This window comes from Artemia franciscana, chromosome 2 (genome assembly GCF_032884065.1).
Source record: "Artemia franciscana chromosome 2, ASM3288406v1, whole genome shotgun sequence".
NCBI classification, from domain to species: Eukaryota; Metazoa; Arthropoda; class Branchiopoda; order Anostraca; family Artemiidae; genus Artemia; species Artemia franciscana.
The window spans coordinates 34,077,463-34,097,845 of NC_088864.1; the positions used below are offsets into that span (position 1 = coordinate 34,077,463).

The window sequence follows — 20,383 nt, forward strand, 5'->3', positions numbered from 1 at the left end:
GTGTTCTGGTCTTTAGAAGACACAAACGGTTTTAGCCTTACTCCTCTTTCTAGATTGTGTCCAGATTTTTGATTCTTATGGGTGTATTTTTTTTTCATCATCTTTTTTTTGGCAGCTTACATACACGAGTGTAGTCAGATTTTGGCTTCAGGAGGGTGGATTTTGAGGATTGTACGTAGAAAGAGGGTGGGGTCCAGAAATACTTGTTTTTCCCAATTTACAGAATTCTCATTTTTTACATGTATTTAATGAATATTCAATGTCAAAGAAGCCTCTGTCTACTTCTTTATTCGGGTATTTTCTCCCCCTTTTTAATAATTGGAAAAATAAGTCTTTCATTGTGTTCTGCAATCTTCTGTTCACCGTTATTTAAGCAACAAAACCTTTGTTATTTGCCATAACTCCAATCTTGGTTTATTGATAAGTGTTATTTTTAGTAGAATGAAGTCCCTTCTTGTTGCCATGGATACTCATATAATCAAAATCTATTTCATTTCCAGCCCATTAGAAACTGAGATTGGAACAGTTGATAAACAGTCACGTTGAGTCATGGTGGAAAACTTTGTTTTTTCAGTTTGCAAAAATTAGAGTAAGTGTATTGCTATTACTACTACTACAGACGTCTTGCAAGTTTAACCACCCAATGCCAGCAAATTGCTATATACTCCTCCTCTGTTACCCAGTTTTAACTTTTGCTTAGATACCTCTGAAAAATATACGAAAGATTGTAAATTTGTTTATTGTAACCATAGCACAACCAATTTTGGGGCGTTTCTTACCTTCTTGCCCGTCTTTTAGAAATAAATATTCTAGATATGGAGTTTTAGTCCCTCTTAGGGACATCTTAAAGAAATTTACGCAGCTCTTTGATGATGTATATATTGAAGACAATCAATCTCTGTCAAACAGTTCGTGGTAGCGAACTGTAAGTAAGGAGCGATGTGGCTCAATGGTAACCGAAACTCTAAGAAGAAAAGTATTAATAACAAGATATACATCAAAAGAATCAAATTTTGATGCTCATTTAAAATATGGAAAATTTATCAAATTTAATTGTGTCCATCAAAAGTTACGAGTCCGAGAAAATTAGTTACGAGTCCGAAGAAAAGTATAAATAACAAGATATACACCGAAAGAATCAAATTTTGATGCTCATTTAAAATATGGAAAATTTATCAAATTTAATTGTGCCCATCAAAATTTACGAGTCCGAGAAAATTTGCCAAGTTTTTTGAAAGGGGGGGGACAGCCCAAAAACATCAATTGATCTTAATGAAAACCACTTCATCTGATCCAGCATGTCAGAGAACCCTACTGTAGAGGTTTCAAGCTCCTATGTACACAAATGTGGAAACTCGCATATTTTGCCTTAAGAAAGATCACGAATGCGTTTTTTTTGTTTTTTTTTCTTCTGGAAAGATCATATCGAACCAGTGATCGTAGAAGATTGAGAGCTTTAATGATGCTCCTTACTTTCGGTTAAAAAAGACTTTTCTTATTTTTATTTAATCGCTCATAAAGAGCAGCATTTGTCAGCTGAAATCATTATTTGTCCTAAGCTAATAATTCAATTAAAAAAAAACTTAAACAAAAGGAAAGAGCAATGTAAGAACCTAAAACACACTGAAATTTTTCTTTGTTTGAGGGAGACCTAAAGGGGACATCCCCGGTCGTTGCGCTAAAGTTTATTGAGTGCTGAAATAATAGCATTATAGAGTGACAAATTTAGCCAGTTGATAATTACATTTGTTTTATTTAGCCTTTCAAAAGATTCACAATGTAAATCGTATTGTTTAAAACTAATGGGAATAATAACATAGTTCCAATCCCAAAGTTAATTTTTTTTTGTCACATAGGTCTTATAGTAGAGCACTTGCTCTTATAGTATTTGGGGATCAAAGGCAAAAATTTAAAGGGTGGGAGATTAAGGGGCCAGTAACCCCACTAATTACTGAAAAGTTTCTGTTCGTTTTCAGTTCTAACGTTACTCTTTACTATCGTTTAGTTTACATTTTTAAAAAAATTCAAGTTATTAGTTTAAATTTAATAGGAATTGGGGGTAATTTTAGGCATAGACCTGAATGACAAGTTACAATTATTTACTCTTTTGAACGTACACTGTAAAGGGATGGTTTTGGGCGAAATGGGGCCAAGTGCTCCCTTGAGTTTTTCTTACCCCTTTGTTTTAGGAAATTCTGATTTTTTTTATTTTTGTTAAAAAAAAGACACTTTTCTTTGGTATTTTCATTGAAATAATTGAAAACAGCAAATTTACCCTCAATATTTGAAAAAATACGTCTGCCTCCCCTTTACATTTTTGTGAATTGACATATGAATATGTAGTAGGAAGGAACACAGAATACACTTTGAAAAGGAAATTCAGTTTCTTTAAGAGTTAAAATTGATACTCTGAGCAGAAAACAATCCCTCGGCCAGGGTAAACTTTGCTCTTGTTAAGTTTTATCGTTGTTCCTTACTTGTATTTGGAAAACCTTTAATCCTTTAAAGTCTAATTACCTGAAAGTACAAGGAAACGAAGAAAGACAGAAAATGGCTTCCTTGCCGAGAAAGTTTGTGCAGCCCTATTCAGCCTGTTGATACTGGAATAATATTGTATATCATATTGAGGATTTTGGCCTCTCCATTAACAGACCGTCAACATACAGACTTTTCAAATCATGCATTTTTGAAGTGTAATTTAAAAAATTGTAATGACACATCTCTTTTTATTTGACTCATCTATTTGATTTTTGAGAATAAAAGTTTACTCCTAATTTAATCAAAAATAACCGCAATCGAAGTCTAACCGCTAGAAAAAGTTCTGGTAGCTTAAATGTGCATTCATAGTATATTATGTGCTTAGAGCGTATCGCAATTGTAAGTGCATTATTGGCTTGTTTTGTGATAAAAAAAAACTTCCGGGAAACGGAACATAATATACAGATTTTTCATACGCATTAAATTAACTGATTGGAATTAACCGTTAATTTTATTTAGAAGATAGAAGGCTCAAACTATAAGCCAGCCAATTTAGTGTGTTAAGAGTCTTACAGTCTTTTGATTAAGAATCTAGACATATTAGCTTTTTTACTGGAATTACTTATATTTATGATTCTGAAATTTGATTCTGGAGATGAAATTTGCGAAATTGTTTCCGCAACGATCCATGGAACATCAAGAAGATTTGTAAAAAAAAAAATCACAAAAATTGGCTGTGAAAGTAATACCTAGATTGTCTACTGGAATATGTAATTCAATATGAAATAAGCATTATAACGCAATAGCATTAAATCTATTTTAATCATTTCTTTTTTTCATAACTGGAAATTTCTTCCTAGAATGAACCTCCCCTCTCCCCTAAAAAAGGAAAAAATAAATTGAACTAGCTTTTTCAGCTGTTTTGTGACTACAATGTTATAACACATATGAGGCACAACCATGGTATTTCTTCCTGCTCATCGCGTCGAACAAACGCCTCAAATTCTTCCAGAGAAGTATTACCATTTACTCCTCACGCGGGTAAGCCTGGAACTATAATAAGAGCACCCCCATCCGTAAGCTTTGCGGCTAGTTCTACTATTAAAAGTGTCGCATTCAGAAGAGTATATGATTGTGGAGATCTACCAGCTGCAGTGCTGCATGATTCTCAAGGAAGAAAAATATCCTGGAAGGTAAAAATTATTCTATTGTACCTGGAGAAATATAACTGTTGTAACATATTGATGTGCAATAATCGTTGTAATGATATGACTTTGCTCTGAAAAAAGCTTGTTTCATTAGCTTTGTCCTCGTGAAAGTTCCACCCACATTCAAAATTGAGTAGCCACAGAGAAAGTCGACCGCATGAAAGTAAAAAGCAAAATTAAACCCTAAAACGAGCAGAATTGATTCCACATTTACGGAAAATGTATGGAGTAAATTCTATCAAACAGTTTGCGGTAACGAACTGTAAATAAGCAGTGATGTGGCCCAAAAGCAACTGAAACTCTAAGAAACAGTCTTGATAACAATAGATACATCAAAAGAATGCAATTTTGATGTTCATTCAAAATGTGTAAAATTTATCTATAAATTTATCTTGTGTATTCATCATAAATTACGAGGCTTTTAAAATTTGCCCAATTTTTGGAAAAGGGGGGAAATACCCCCAAAACATCAAGTGATCTTAATAAAAAAATACACCATAAGATTCAGCATGCCAAAAAACCCTACTGTAGAGACTTCAAGCTCCTACGCACAAAAATATGTAATTTTGTATTTTTTTGTGTCAGAAATAAAGTCACGGATGCGTGTGTATTTGTTTTTTGTATTGTTTTCGCCATGGGTGATCGCATTGAACCAGTGATCGTAGAAGATGGAAAGAGGGCTCATTTGATCAGAAATCAAAAGTTCTAATTCCCTTTTTAAGTCGACAAAAATATTGGAGGGTAGTTAGCCCCCTCCCACGCTCATTTTTCCCAAAGTCAACCTATAAATTTTTTAGATAGCCCTTTTCCACAGCATATTCGAAAAAACTATGTCTCCGAAGATGAATTGACCCAACCCCAGAGTCTCTGGAGGAAGGGCTGGAAGTTAGGAACTTTCCCCAGTGCTTACATATAGTATTGGCGATTGGGAAATATACAGACGTTTTCAGGGGGGATTTTTCCGGTGGAAAGGGGGGGGGATACACAGGATTATATTTCCGTGGTTGAATTTTTCACGGGGAAGAGATTTTTCCAATGGGGGGGGGCTTGATTTCCGAGCACTATTTAATAAAAAATGATCAGAAACTAAATTAAAAAAAATTAGTTTTCTCAACTGAAAGTAAGGAGCAACATTAAAACTTAAAAGGCACAAAAATTATTATTTATATTAGGATGAAACCCCTCCCCCTCCTCAATACCTTGCACTTAACGCTAATTTCTTTTTGGAACTTTAAAAAGGGATTATTATTTTAATTAAACGGCCTTTGTGATTAAAGAGCCATTCTTTAATAATCAGAAGAAAAATTCCAACTTTAGCGAAAACAGCAAGGTTTTGAGGAGGGAACTCCCCTCATATACGTAATAATTTCTGTTCGTTTGAAGTTTTAATATTGCTCCTTATTTTCAGTTGAAAAAACTTGCTTTTTTAAATTTAATACGGAATAAATCCTGATCGTTTTAGTGTTTAATGTTGCTCTTAACTTTAGTGTCAAACGGTTCTTGGTAACGAACGGTAAGGAGGGACCCGGCTCAATAGTAACCGAAACTCTAAACACGAAATTTTGATACCAATAGTTACATGAAAGGAATCGCGTTTTAATGCTTATTTTAAATATATACGTTTCATCAAGTTTAGTTTTACCCATCAGAAGTTACGAGCCTGAGAAAATTCGCCTTATTTTAGAAAACAGGGGAAAACACCCCCCAAAAGTCATAGAATCTTAACGAAATTCACACTATCAGATTTAGTGTATCAGAGAACTCTAATTTACAAGTTTCAAGCTGCTATCTACCAAAAAACTGGAATTTTGTATTTTTTGCCAGAAGACAGATTGTTTTTATTTTTGTTTTTTTTTTCAGGGGTGATCGTATCGACCCAGTGGTCCTAGAATTTTGCAAAAGGGCTCATCTGAACGGAAATGAAAAGTTCTAGTGCCCTTTTTAAGTGACAAAAAAATTGGAGGGCACCTAGGCCCTCTCCCACACTCATTTTTTCCCTAAGTCGTCGGATCAAAATTCTGAGATAACCATTTTATTCAAAATAGTCAAAAAACTTTATAACTATGTCTTTTGGGGACGACTTTCTCCCCCACAGTCCCCGTGGGAGGGGCTGCAAGTTACAAATTTTAAATAGTGTTTACATATAGTAATTGTTATTGGGAAGTGCACAGACGTTTTCAGGGGGATTTTTTTGTTGGGGAGGGGTTTAGAAGAGGGGGGTTATGTGCGGGGAACTTTCCATTGAGGAATTTGTTATGGGGGAAGAAAATTTCAATGGAAGGGGGCGCAGGGTTTTTAGCATTATTGAAAAAAAAAACAATGGAAAAATAAATATGAAAATGTTTTTTCAGCTGAAAGTAAGGAGCAGCATTAAAACTTAAAACGAACAGAAAATATTACGCATATAAGGGATATACCTCCTTTTAATACCCCACTCTTTACGCTAAAGTAATTTTAGTAATTCTAACTAGTTATTCTACGGCTTTCGTGATTCAGGGATCGTAAGGAATTGGGACAAAATTTAAGCTTTAGTGTAAAGAGCGAGGTATTGACGAGTGGGCGAACCCCCTTATAAACGTAATAAAAACATACGAATATAGAAGTTCGTTAGGTAAGCTAATTCGTAAGTTACGTATATCTTTTACTAATGAAAGCGTTCGTAAAAAACGGAAAGTTTTTGTTGCCTTTTTAAGTAACCCAAAAAATAGAGGTCAGCTAAGCCTCCTCCCCCGCTCTTTTTTTCTCAAGATCGTTCGATCAAAACTATGAGAAAGTCATTTAGCCAAAAAAATATGCAAATTTCGTTTTAATTATTCACCTGCGGAGAGGCGAAATCAAAACATGCATTAACTCAAAAACGTTCAAAAATTAAGTGAAAAAACAAGTTTTTTTAATTGAAAATGAAATTAAATGAAAGGGGCTGTTCCCTCCTCAACAAAAATTATCTTGATCAGTTCTAAAAACCCACATGCCTTTTCAAGACCAGAACATAATTTTCACTTTAATGAAAACAAAATGCATTTAAGTTTTTCACTGTTTTAACTTTAATAAATAAAAAATCTTTAAAATTTAAGGAATAAACATAGTATATGCACATCAAACTGACAACTCAAGGTCATTTTTTTTTCAGTAGTGCAAATTGTGCTATGGTCTTGAGAAGGCATGAGAGTTGTCAGCACTAATCTTGTTAATTTCGCTCGCTTTGAGTTTGACTTGGTTGTTTATTGTAATGTCTGTTCGTTTTAGGTTTCATTTATTTATTGATGGTGGTTTGTGGTAGTTTTACGCTTGGAAGATTATTTGACTTATTTCTGCTCATTTTTGTTTTAATGGACTTCTTTACTTTCCTTTAAAAAACTTGTTTTTTCTGGAAACAGTTTTCCAAATTAACATAGGGAAAAGACGATATCAGTCGAAATTTATTTGAAAAATACGAACAAAACTTCAAATGCTAAAGAATTTTTCATCTAAAAAAACAATAGAATTTAAGACTTCATGACAAAAACCGAGAAAGACGAAATCCCAACAGCAAAATTTAAAAATCAAGCGATTTCTTTAATTAAATTTGAAAAAAAGCTTAACTCATCGAATAATAATTGAAAAGCTTGAAATTCATCAGGCAAAAAAATTTAAAAGACTAAGTCTATCAACAAAATTGAAAGATTGAATTTCATCAAACAAAAAATTGAATAGCATATACTTTACAACTTCACCCACTGAGCTCTACCTACCCTCTAACAACCTGCCCAAGTCTATTACACAGATCTACCCTCTTGCATCTAGCTACACTACTAATACTGCTAATGCTACTACTGACACCACTATTACTACTACAGTTACTGCTACTTCTACCGGTAAGTATCATCAATCAAGTACTGAATTTTTTACACCCTTTACTTTGTTCTATTAATGTGCTTAATTTTTAATCGACAGATATCATGGTGTGTGTCCTTTCAAAAATGTTTCTTAATAATATTTTAAGTCCCTTATCTTTTTCAAAAATACATTTATCTCTTTAGTATATTTTAAAAGATAACTTGATGTAACAGCGCCATAATAACATTGAATATATCCCTCCTAGGAGCTATCTCTATGTATACCAAAGATTGCGATTCATGAAAGAGTTCCTCGAAGTTTGATTAATTTTCACTTTTCAATGTTATATTATGATCAAAGACAAAGAGTTTAAAAGTTTTTTTTTTTTTTAGTAAAGCGGATGTGAAATTCCATCCTTTAGAGGGTTTAAGGGAGCGATAGGTCGAGTCGTATGTGTAGTATCTTTCTGTTTGTTTTCTGACTTAATTGTTCATCTTAAGCTTTGCACATTTTTTTTGTTTCATTGATTATTCATAGAAATTTCTGTTTGCTCTAACTTTTGAGTTATTATATGGCTTTATTTCTTCTCATCTTAGGTTTAGTATTACCCTTAACTTTATTCTGAAAACCTCTTATTTGGCACACAAAAATATTCTCTGTTATTCAATCTCTGTTCACTTTCTAAAGGGCAAAACTTTACTATGGGTTAAGTTCATAATGTTTGTAAATCTTTTTTTTCAAGTTTTCTGCTAGGGTAACATTTTCGGTTTAATGGTAACATTGCTGTATTGCAATTTAAATGCTGAGTAAAACTTGAATATTTTGCATAATAGTTTATTCCTAAACAAAATGTCGCATCATCCGTAGTTCTAATAATATTTTTATTATAACATGTAAGATGCTTGGCAATTGGAATTCAATAATACCTGCTAAAAATGTATTTGATTGTTTGGTCTTTATGTGGTTTAAGCTATCTTGACCCTCATGGTGTAGACACAAAATTTTCAAAATATAATGAGTGCGTTGAGGATTAAGAAGAGTCTACTTGGTTTATTTGCAAAGAAAGAAAGACTATATTTTTTAAATTGAAAAAGAGAAGAATCTTTTAAATACTCGCCTAAGCAATTATTCTCCCAAGAAAAATATAACTATTTTTCAAACAGTTCATGGAAAAAATCCTTTATTAGCATACATTTGTAAAATTTACAAGTTTAATTAAAAAAGGAAATTTCATTTTTAATAGCTCAAATGTTTGGCCAACTATTTTTTTAATGAAGGCTATATTGGACCAGCATATTTTTTTCTTCCATGGGATAGTTAATGTTCAGCGTCAGGATTCAATGCATTTTATCACTGCATTGAAAATACAATAAATCCCTCGGACGTTCTGGATTCTTTATGACTCAACACTTATACTATCAAAAAAAAATTTCAGAAAGGGTTAAAATTAAAAAAACTGAAATAAAACAACAACAAAGTAATATTTTCGGCAAATAGTCTTCCTCGGCAAAGAAAAAAGTCAATAAAGATAAAAATCATACGTCTAAAATCATAAACACAATGAAAAATACGTCATTGGGTAAACCGTTAAAATACCAATCGATCTTATTGAGCCAAGAGTCCTAGAAAATCAGGAAAGGTGAACAAAATCCAAAGTTCTAGTGTACTTTTGAGGTACCAAACAGATTTGAGGGCTACTAGCCCCCTTCCCATGCCCACTTTTCTCCCAAAGACAGCATATCCAATCGAATAATTGAAATACCCAATAAATGTGCCTCTGGGGATGACACCAGCCTCCACATCCCATAGGACAACAGGGCAACGGCAAATTGCATAGCTTGCCCATACGGCAAGCTATACAATTTTGTTGTTTACATGGAGTTTGACTCCAATTTAATTAAACTACATTCAATACAATAACATTGCAAGGCTAGTTTAGTTTTTAAAATATTGATTCCGCCAATATTTTGATATCTTCCAAGCAGTTCATGGGAAATAGTGGAAAACCATAACGTCTTTCGATTTACTCATGTACACGTGTCGTTTTCAGAAAAAACCGCTTCCAAACTTTTTGTATCTTACCCTATCGACCTTGTTTTGTAATTAAATAAAAACAAGTTTTTTAAATGAAAATAAGGAGTGACATTAAAATTTAAAATGAATAGAAATTATTCCGTATATGAAAGGGACTGTTCCCTCCTCAACGCCTCGCTCTTTGTGCTAAAGTTTGACTCTTTCTCACAACTCCACTTTTTATAATAATAAAAGCTTGTGCGTAAAGAGTGGGGCTTAAAAATTATTAGGATAGAGTCCTAAATCATCATTGAATTTCTAAGGTAGTATTCAAAAGAATATCCACAATAACATTTTGTTTTATTTCGATTAGAGTGTCAATAAATAGAGCAAATACGTTTGGACCTCGACTCATAAGCATCATACAGTAATTCAAAGTTGGAGATTCATGTTGTATAATATCATTAATCATTCTTTGAGAAAATATTTTCTTTTGTATTGACCACTTTTGAAAACGATCATTTAGATTCAGACATTTTTCCAAAATCACAAGGCTCTGCATGATTTTATGTTTCATAAATCCATCCATTTTTTTATCCTAACACTCTTCACAGCTGGCTAAGACCAACTAACGAATATAAAGATTCTTTCTACTTTGGGAGTATCCCTAGAGAGAGGAGGGGTTACCTACTAAAAATTTCTAACAAGAAAAAGAACATTTTCGATTCAGAAATATTTTTATTTCATAATTACAATAACATATCACTAGCTTTTCACATACTGATTCAAATTATTGTCCTCAATGTATTTCACTATCGCATTTAAAGCAGATTGAAGGCTATGTATATGCATTATATTAAGTTTTTCTGCAAAGCACAACTGCTCCTCCAGTTTAAATGTGCTCAATGATATCGCAAATCTTTTATAAATCTCATCCCATTCAAGGATTAGTCGTCATCCTTTTGCAATTTCCACTGCTACGTTTGGTACTCTTGTCTTTGAATCATTGCTACTGCCAGCTCTACTATTAACTTATAATAGTGTAAACTCATTTTTTGCCAGTATGTCTTGTTAAATAAAAACATGATGAAAAAGATATATTCAAACCGTACCCTCTATGAATTCTACTGTCTTATTAGTGTAAAATACATTGAAAATCCAGCCTTATATTAGATCTGGTTGCTACGGCTGGTTGCAAGAGTCTCATGGCTATATGCAGATTGTGTTCTGACAGAAGTATGCAAATTATGTATCTTATGTAGTATGCCAATGGGGAAGGTCATTGACCGGATCTTGTTGCTAAGTAAACCAGTTATTAAAATTTTCTTCTAATTCTGATATGCAAATGATGTTCTCATGGGCCCTGTTTACTCATCACTACGTTGACTCCCTTTTGTGACAAAATAATACAGATACACAAACATGTAAATCTTTCGCTGGGAATGTCGCTGGCCATGAATGATCGGTTCATTCGGAAAAATTTCAGTTAAATCTTCAGAAAGTTTTCTTTTCCGACCAGCCAATTTTTGCATGAAAATTAATTACGGTTTCCTTTTTGACACTTTTTCATTTTCTTTTAGACTAACCCAGATACTCTGGACCCAACTATATATGTTCCTCTTTTTTTGGATGGTCTTTGTGAAACCAGTAAACCCTATGATGTGCTAAGCCGTTCTGGATCATATGACCTTATTGGGAGATTTTGCGACAGGATTCCTGGATTCATCCAATTGGTTGTATCTCCTATAAGACGTAAGTATAACTCGATTGCATTTTTAAACTGTTGCCTCAGTGACAAGGCTCCATTAAAGTTGCAGCAACTGTGTCCAATGGGTCACTGTTGTTAAGAAACGCTAGCCACTATATCTATGGAATTGCATTCAAATCCTCTAAAGGTACAACAAAAAATAAAGTTACTAATCTTAAGAAAATCGCTAAGAAATAACCTCAGATTCACAAAAATGTACTCAATGAGATTTACTCAAAAAATTAAATTACACAGATTATTTAAATTCAATTACATAAAAGAGCAGAATATATCTTCTGAATATACCTAATTATTTCTAAAATGGCAGATAGATCTCCTCAAACATCAAAAAGTTGCCTAATATAGCTCTGATCTACTAAAAAAAACTCCGTGACTCGCGGGAGGAGGAGGTTCAGACTAAGAATTCATCAATAAAGTCTAATAAGTATAATGAATCCTTACAATTGATCCTTACAATGCTAGGGAAAGACAATTTGGAACAGACAATTAGGGAAACATGCTTGAATTTAGAACTCAGGAATATTCTCTTTATTTGAGAAGTTAGAGATAGTAGTTTTCATTATTGTCTGTGCTGTATAGACACTAAGTAATATTTTATAACACTTACCTTAGAGTATTTTCTCTATAGGTCTTCTATTGAATTCCTTGGCTTATTTTTCGAATTCTAAAGAGATTAGTGTTTGCAGTTAATATTTTCATGGTTATTGGTGCGTGGTTGCCAATTATAATTGAAATTTAGGAATTAAAATATTTGGTGACTTTCTTATCTAAATTCAGCCAAATTTTCTCTAACTTGGTTATAGCTTAAGCATATGAGAGTGGTAATAAACAAGAAGAGCTGCATGGTATCGGGGGGATATTGATCCTTACAATGCTAGGGAAAGACAATTTAAGTAACGGCACTTCCCACAGGTTTTGTTCACTGATTTATTGCTAACATCAGGCCTTGACTGACATTTATTCACTTTGCTTCGTATTTCATTCCAAAGCGTTACCTAAAGGATTACCTTGAGAAAAAGCTTTCGACCGTCCCTGGATGTGGTTTACACTTGGAATACGGATTGAATTTTTGTCTTTGAGCAATACATTTTGCGAACAAGCAATGTTGGAGACGTTAGTGCTTAACCCGTTGCTGAACTTTCATCCCTTGCGAATGTCGATAAGTTGAATATGGTAACATGCAAAGCGATCAGCTTTTGTAACCGAGATTTGATTGTGAAAGTAAAGAAAAATGTGTATGAGGAACTAGGAATTTTTACAAGAATAGTGAATCATACGAGAAAAAAGGACAATGTAAAAGATATTTGCAAAATTTCAGTCAGTGCTGCAAAAGAGGGTAATACTATAGCAAAATCTGCTATTCTTTCACCAAGTCAAACGCCCACTGTAGGCAATGCAGTATCAGAAACTTTGATCGTTGAAGTTAACAAAATGACTAGGAAAGTTGATGGTTTAGTGAAAAGCATGAGTCAGAGTAGCATAACTATAAATGATTCTTCTCAGCAGCAGCCTCAAAAACCTGCCACAGCTATGACATGCCGTTGTTCTCAAAATTGCACCAAAAACTTGGTGTCGTCAAGTGACAGTAAGGCCTTCATCAACAGTTTATGTCCCGGAGAATTGGCTAAAGTATCTGAACTAAAGCAACCAACTTTTGAATTCCGCGTCAGTGTAAAAACAAAGGCTACAGCTAATCTGATTGCTGAAAACTCAAATAGAGTTAAACTTCGGGTTGAAGCAAGCATGAAGCTACCCCTTTTTATAGGTGTCGTGAAGGGAGTTTCTTAAAAGCTTAGTGAACATAGCTTAAAAGATCTCCTTCCAAAGAGCTCCAAAATGCCAAAATGTGGCTCCTCTTGCACATTTAAAGTAAATTTCTATTCTTGTGAAGACCTTGACGAATTTTAAAAAATCAGTGAAAATCGATTATGAGTGTCTAGTTACTTGAGAATACTTTTTCATTTCTGAAATTTGTTATTCTTGTCATAAAAGTAATTACAAAGCGATTTCGGGGATTGTCGTGATACAATAATCTATATGACATGTCGATCCTCCGATCATGAGTCAAAGCGAAGTACACCTTGCACTGCAAAGGGTGTTCAGTGTGTCTTGTCAAATTGTGGGTAATACCTGCTACAATATAAAGTGTTTGAAAGATAAAGTACCCTAGTAATTTATAACCAAAATCCCAGTGTTTTGCGATTTTACCATTGCAATTGATATTCTGTGAACCTAGGAACGCTATTTGACTTCCATGAGTACATATCTGGACGTTATGTAAAGCGTAGTTTATGATCTAGCATTTTTGATGAGGCTGATAATTTTCTTACTCTGTGAATTTAAGGTTGTGCAGTAGTTGATGTTTATTCTTCCAATAGACTATCGTAAACATCAGTCTGAAGTCTGTTCGTTCCGACTCGTGACCAACTTGCTTCTTGTCTTGATAAAGTTAAGCGTCCGAAAATATTGTGCATTATTATAAAGAATTGTTAATTGCAATCTTAGCGTGGATGATTCATCACCACATGTGTCTCTTTTGCTTAGTCTATTTAATGAATATCACTTGTACATTTCGATTAGCTTACATGTATCACTTTACACATATGATAAACCAGGATCAAACAGTATTGTGTACGAGCGAAGTTTTCATCGGAATTGGAATAAAATTAACAACCCACTGTCTATTGAGAGTTTAGATCAAGTTCTATCTACACAGCGGTTATTTCCGTAGCTTTTGTTTCCATTGCTTTCTGTCCCATTGTCTTTGACCACATCATATTCTGAAGTGTGATATGAGGAAAAATTCATTCTGTCCAGTTTTAAATGCTAAATATCAATCCAGATAATTTAAAAATACTTTTGTGTTCGTTTTTGTCTTACTGACCCTATCTACAAGCCTTTGAAGTTACAAGCCTATCAGAGACGGAAGAAATTTTTCATATTTGGACGGTGCAAACCATTATGGCTACAATTATTTTCAAATTTGTTTTCTGCATAGGAGTCTCTATTGGCAAGAAACCTATGTATGCCAATTCCAAGCAGTTAGGAGAGACGAAATTTAAAACTCCGTTTTTTGTTTCCTGAATCTTTTAGTTTTTTTGGGGTCTGGAATATTAAAAAAATTTCAAGGTCAAGTAACCGGAATGAACAAAAGCGTTATGAGTCTTAGCCGATAGGTAAAAAATCTTCTGTCCCTTTCCATGCGAAACAATATTTTTTTAAAGTTTTTTTGTTGTTGTGCAGAAACACCTTTGGTGAAATAGCTCGAAGATATATGTTTTAGGCTTTTAAAAAAAAATACAGATTTTTTCTTGGACAAATCCATATTTAGAGGACAAAAAGGTGTCGTTGTTTTAGACGCATTTCTGACAAAAAAAGCTGGTCAGAAAACCAAGTCCAAGCATGGCCAACTTTAGCAATAAAACTTCTGCGTGAGCAATGTGTAATTTAAATAATATATGGGTATTGCCCTTGGCGCTGTGGGACCGATGTCAAAACTTGTCCCATCCTACTTTTTTATGGCACTTGGTATCTACTAAGTGACATATAGCTATCGCAAATTCTGTCGGTCTGTTGGTCCCGGTTTTGCTAGTTTAGCCACTTCCAGGTAAGCTAGGACGATGAAATTTGGCAGGCGTATCAGGAACCAGACCAGATTAAATTGGAAATGTCGTTTCCTCGATTCGACCATCGGGGGGGGGGACGGTTAAATTGGAAAAAAAGAAAAATGAGGTGTTTTAACTTACGAACGGGTGATTGGATCTTAATGAAATTTGATATTTAGAAGTATATTGTGTCTTAGAGCTCTTATTTTAAATCCCGACCGGATCTGGTGACATTTGGGGGAGTCGGGGGAGGATTGGGAAACGCTTAGAACGGAGGGATCAGGATGAAACTTGGTGGGGAAAATGAGCAGAAGTCCTAGATACGTGATTGACATAATCGGAACGGATCTGCTCTATTTGGGGGAGTTGGGGGAGGGTTGATTTTGAAAAATTAGAAAAAATGAGGTATGTTTAACTTAAGAAGGAGTGATCGGACCTTAATGAAATTTCGTATTTAGAAGGACCTCGTAACTCAGATCTCTCATTTTAAATCCTGACCGGATCCAGCGTCACTGGGGGAGGTTGGAAGGGGGAGGACCGGAAATCTTGGAAAACACTTAAAGCGGAGAGATTGGGATGAAACTTGGTGGGAAGAATAAAAACATGTCTAAGGTACGTGCCTGACATAACCGGACTGGATCCGCTTTCTTTGGTGGAGTTGGCGGGGGGGAGTAATTCGGAAAAATTACAAAAAACGAGGTGTTTGTAACTTACGAACGGGCGATCAGATCCTAATGAAATTTAAAATTTAGAAGGATTTTGTGCTTGAGAGCTCTTATTTTAAATCCCAACCAGATTCGGAAACACTGGGGGAGTTGGAGGGGGAAAGCGAAATTCTTGGAGAACGTGAAAATTGAGGTATCTTTATCTTACGAATGGGTGATCGGATCATAATGAAACTTGATATATAGAAGGATCTTATGTCTCAGATGCTCTATTTTCAATTCAAATCGGATCTGGGGACATAGGGGGTTGGAGGGGGGAAAAGGAAATCTTGGAAAAATTGGGGGGCAACTAGGGCTCCTCCCCCGCTCCTTTTTTTCTAAAAATCATTCAATCAAAACTATTAGAAAGCCATTTAGCAAAAAAAATAAATAAATGTGCAAATTTCGTTTTAATTATTCATCTGCGGAGAGCCAAAATCAAAACATTTATTGATTCAAAAACGTTCAGAAATTAAATAAAAAACAAGTTTTTTTTTAACTGAAAGTAAGGAGCGACATTAAACCTTAAAATGAACAGAAATTGCTTCGTATATCAAAGGGGCTGCTCCCTCATCGACGCCCCGCTCTTTACGCTAACGTTTTTTACTGTTTCAAAAAGTAGAGTTGAGGGAAAGAGTCAAACTTTAGCGTAAAGAGCGGGGCGTTGATGAGGGAGCAGCCCCTTTAATATACGAAATAATTTCTCTTCGTTTTAATGTCACTCCTTACTTTTAGTTAAAAAAAAAATTGTTTTTTATTTAATATATCAAAAGAATCGGCTTATTATTTCGTTTCAAACTGTATAAGATTCATTAAGCTTAGGTTTACCCATAAAAGGTTAAGAGCCTGTGCAAATTTGCTCGATTGTCGAAAAAGGGGAGAAAACTCCCTAAAAATGAAGGAATATTATTGAAAACCTCACCATCAGATTCAGAGTTTCAAAGAAACTTACTATATAGGTTTCAATCCCATATCTGCATAAATGTAGAATTTTGTACTTTTTGTCAGAAGAAGGATCAAAGGTCTTAATTTGTTTTGGTTTTTTCGCCAAGGGTGATCCTATAGAACTAATGGTCCTAGAACAGTGGGAGAGGCCATATTTGAACGGAAATTGAAAGTTCTGGTGCCTTTTTAAGTGACTCTAAAGATTAGAGGGCAACTATTCATCCTCCCACTCCTTTTTCCCGAAAATTGTCTGATCAAAATTTTGATACAGCCATCTCGTTTAGCATAGTTGAAAAGTCCAAAAAAATATGCCTTTGTAGATAATATGACCCCCCCCCATCCCCTTGGGATAGTCCTTTGAGTTATAAAATCTTCCCATTGTTTACGTATTGTATCTGTTATTGGGAAGTAAGCAGCCATTATTCAAGGGAAGAGAAGATTTTATATTTGGGATGGGTTTCTGTGGGGATAATTTTCCTTGTGGAGGGAAATTCCCTGGGATGACTTTTCAGGTAAAATTTTACACCGGGGATATTTGTCAGAATTCCTGTATGAAATTCTTTTCATTTATCTTACTTTCTCTGTGCCTATACACTTTTTCATGTGGGGATGTTCCGGGGAATTCTCCGAAGGAAATTTTCTGTGTGATTGGATTTCTAGGGAACGATTCCACGGAAGGGGGATTTCTGGAGTGATCGGAAAAAAAGATTAGAACCTAGTTTTTCTTAAATGAAAGTGTGTTAAGTAAAACTTTTCAGTCTAATCTTCTGCAAGAAATTTTTGAGGGGGAGGAGTAGAAATTTCAGCGAGTATGAAATTGTCCTGAAAAAATTTATGGTTGGAGGGGGGTGTGTATTTTACATGGGGAGATCTTTCCGAAGAGTAGTTTTCCATGAGTGGAGGGAATTTTTCATGGAGGGTTAGCCAGATTTACTTGCATTATTTGAAAAACGATCAGAAATTAAATATAAAAAACAAGTTTTTTTTCAACTGAAAGCAAGGCGCAACATTAAACCTCAAAACGAAGAGAAATTACTCCGTATATGAAGGGGTTGCCCCCTCCTCAATACCTTGCTCTTTGCGCTAAATTCGACTGTTTTTCTTAATTTTTTAAGAACGACTCCTGAAGCACAAGGGCCGTTTAATTACAATAGGGATCTTTTTAAAAGTGCTAGAAACTTTCGTGAAGAACAAGGTATTGAGGAGAGGGACAAACCCTTCATATACGGAATAATTTTGCTCGTTTTGAGTTTCAATGTTGCTCCTTACTTTTAGTTGAACAAAATTGCCTTTTTATTTAATTTCTTTTTAAATTGAACTATATTGTGAAACGGCAAAATTCCAAAACTAGATTTTGCAGAGTTGGCATTGAAATATACAACAGATTTGAAAGAACCCTCGTGTAACTGGAATCCTCGAACAAACAATCCCCTTTTAACTGAGCCTTCTTGCAACTCAAACCCCGTGCAACTTGACCTCGTTTATTTGAACCCCCGTATAACTGAAACCCCGTGCAACTGAACCCCTCGTGCAACTGAACAACCGTGCAACTGGACCACCGTACAACTAAGCCACTGTGCAACTGAACCATCGTGCAACTTATCCACCGTCCAACTGAACCCTCGTATAACTGAACTCGTCTTGAACTCAACCACCGTACTACGTAAAACACAAGTAAGAATCTTTACATGTTCAGCCTTGTTTGAATTGTTTGATTTTTAAAGTCATGACATGCTACCAAGATGATTAATAAGAAAGCTCTGTTTTGTTGATAGAAAAACAAAGAAAATCGGAAGTTCCAAACTGTTAAAGCCAGATTTATTTCTCCTCTTTTATGTCTGTTAAAGGGGATTCGCCCTGTAACTGTCTGGTGGTTTAGAATTTTACCCCCTCCCCTCTCACGCAGAAAACCCTCCCCTGGAAATTGTGCCCCTCGCCGAAAATATGGTTTCCAAATTTGAATATTTTATTTGAGTTTAGTTTAGTTGAGAAGTGCCAAGAAAAAGGGAATAGAGTAGTTTATGAGTAAGTCCCTCCCCCTGTCCGTGAGAAAATGCTCCCCCTTTTTCAGAAAACACCCTCGTGAAAAATGTCCGTATGCGTTCCAACTACAAATACTATCTGTAAGCAATGAACAGATTACAAAACTTAAAAAAGGTATTATGCAATGGGGTTCTCTGATTGTTTTGTAGCTAGGGAGAGAGGGTGCTACCTCAAAGGGTGCATTTTAATGCAAAAACATCTCAGCTTTCATGGAGCCTTCAGATAAACACAGAATTAGCTCTAAGAGAGAGACAAGAAGTTCTAGTTTGTTTTTTTTTTTTTTTTTTTTTTTTATAGGTCGAAAGTAATTGGAGACCAGCCAACCGCAATGGTTATTTTTTGGGGGGATTTTTACGGAGAGGTATTTCCCAGGGGGAGGGGGTATTTTCCGTGAGGTAGTATTTCCAGAGGTATTTTCCGCAGAAGGTGTTTTTTCCGGGGGGGGGGGCTAGTTGCCCTTCAATCACTTTTGACTTTAAAAAGGGCACTAAAACTTTCAATTTCCAATCGAATAATAAAACATGGTTATTTAACGTAATTAACAAAAATCCCCACAGTCCCCGGGGCAAGGGCTGTACGCTATTGCAAGTTACCCTTTGTTAAAAGTTAAGGTTATTATAGAAGGGATGGTTGTATAGACTTTGGAGAAGGCTTTTTCGATTGGGAATCGAAAGTTCAAGTTCAATTTTGAAGAATCAAAGGTAATCAGAGGACAATCAGCCTCTACCTTTTAACCCCCCCCCCCCAAATGCATGCAATCAAATTAAAAAAAAATAGCCTGTTCAAAATAATCTAAAGGTCAAATAACCATGCCTCTGGGTTAACAATCCCACCAGTAGCTCCTGGGGCAAGGGCTGTAAGTTAAGGTAGTTGCCCATCGTTAACACATAAGGTTTTTACAGAAAAGATTTTTGTGTGAACTAGGGAGGGGGGGGTTCTCACTTGATTGAAATCAAGTGCATTTTTTTTAATTATTAAGTAATGGGAGGGCTTCCACCCCCATCCTCTTTTTTCCCCAAATACATCCGATCGATAATCTTGAGATGATCTTTTTATTCAAATAACTGCCTCCAGGGTTCATAATCCTCAGCCCCTGGTGGAAGGGTTATAAGTTATGCAAGTTGTTTTTTGTTTAACATACAAGGTGTTTTTTTATCAAGAAAAAAGGGTATGTTTTATCCTATAAATACAAAAAGCATGGAGAATTAAGGTCAAACCTAAGGGAAATGTCAAAAAGAATACCAAACACAATAAAAAAATTCTTTAAATAAAAAATCGCTTGTGAAAAGGAAATACCAGCATTATCAAGAATGGCTAATAGTATCAGCCGTCAAATCAAATCAAATATAAGTCCGTAAATCAAGATTAGAACATTGGTAGGTACACTGATGACAGTGGCCAAATATGGCTGTGAAGCATGGGCGCTCCGAAAAGAGGATTAAGATTTACTATATGTTTTTCAGTTAAATTGCCTAAGGATTTTTCTGGGTACCCGGCGGAATGACCGTATTCCAAACAGTAGTCTGTACGAAAAATGTGGTTCAACATAGCTTTCTAAGGCTATAACGAAAGGAATGATTAAATGGCTAGGGCATGTTCTGCGGATGAAGGATGACAAATTTCCGAAGGTTGTCCCCTTCGACAAACCGTCCAGGGCTAAATGGAAAGCAGGTCGTCCTCGTTTGGGATGGGAGGATGTCACAAAGAATTATTTAAAGGAAATGGGAACTTTCTAGGAGGGTGTAAATAGGGAGGCTTTGAATAAATTGGGACGGAGGAGGAGTGTGGGTAGCTGTGTTGGCC

At 35.1% G+C, this 20,383-nt stretch overlaps 1 protein-coding gene across 4 annotated transcripts in view; it reads left to right on the top strand.

The window, feature by feature from the left end:
- The first annotated feature begins 474 nt into the window (after window positions 1-474).
- Window positions 475-20,383, top strand: part of LOC136040496 (parkin coregulated gene protein-like) — a 30,530-nt gene continuing 10,621 nt past the window's right edge. Inside the window, exons 1-4 of one of the 4 annotated variants that reach the window (XR_010620796.1) lie at window positions 475-589; window positions 3,396-3,671; window positions 11,096-11,267; window positions 17,898-18,211. Coding sequence is in view for 3 of the 4 variants with exons in the window: in XM_065724701.1 (XP_065580773.1) it covers window positions 3,426-3,671; window positions 11,096-11,267 (418 nt within the window). In the remaining variant the exon portion in view is untranslated. Of the gene's footprint in view, window positions 590-3,386; window positions 3,672-11,095; window positions 11,268-17,897; window positions 18,212-20,383 lie in introns of all 4 variants that reach the window. The other 3 variants (XM_065724701.1, XM_065724699.1, XM_065724700.1) reach the window with 3 other exon arrangements.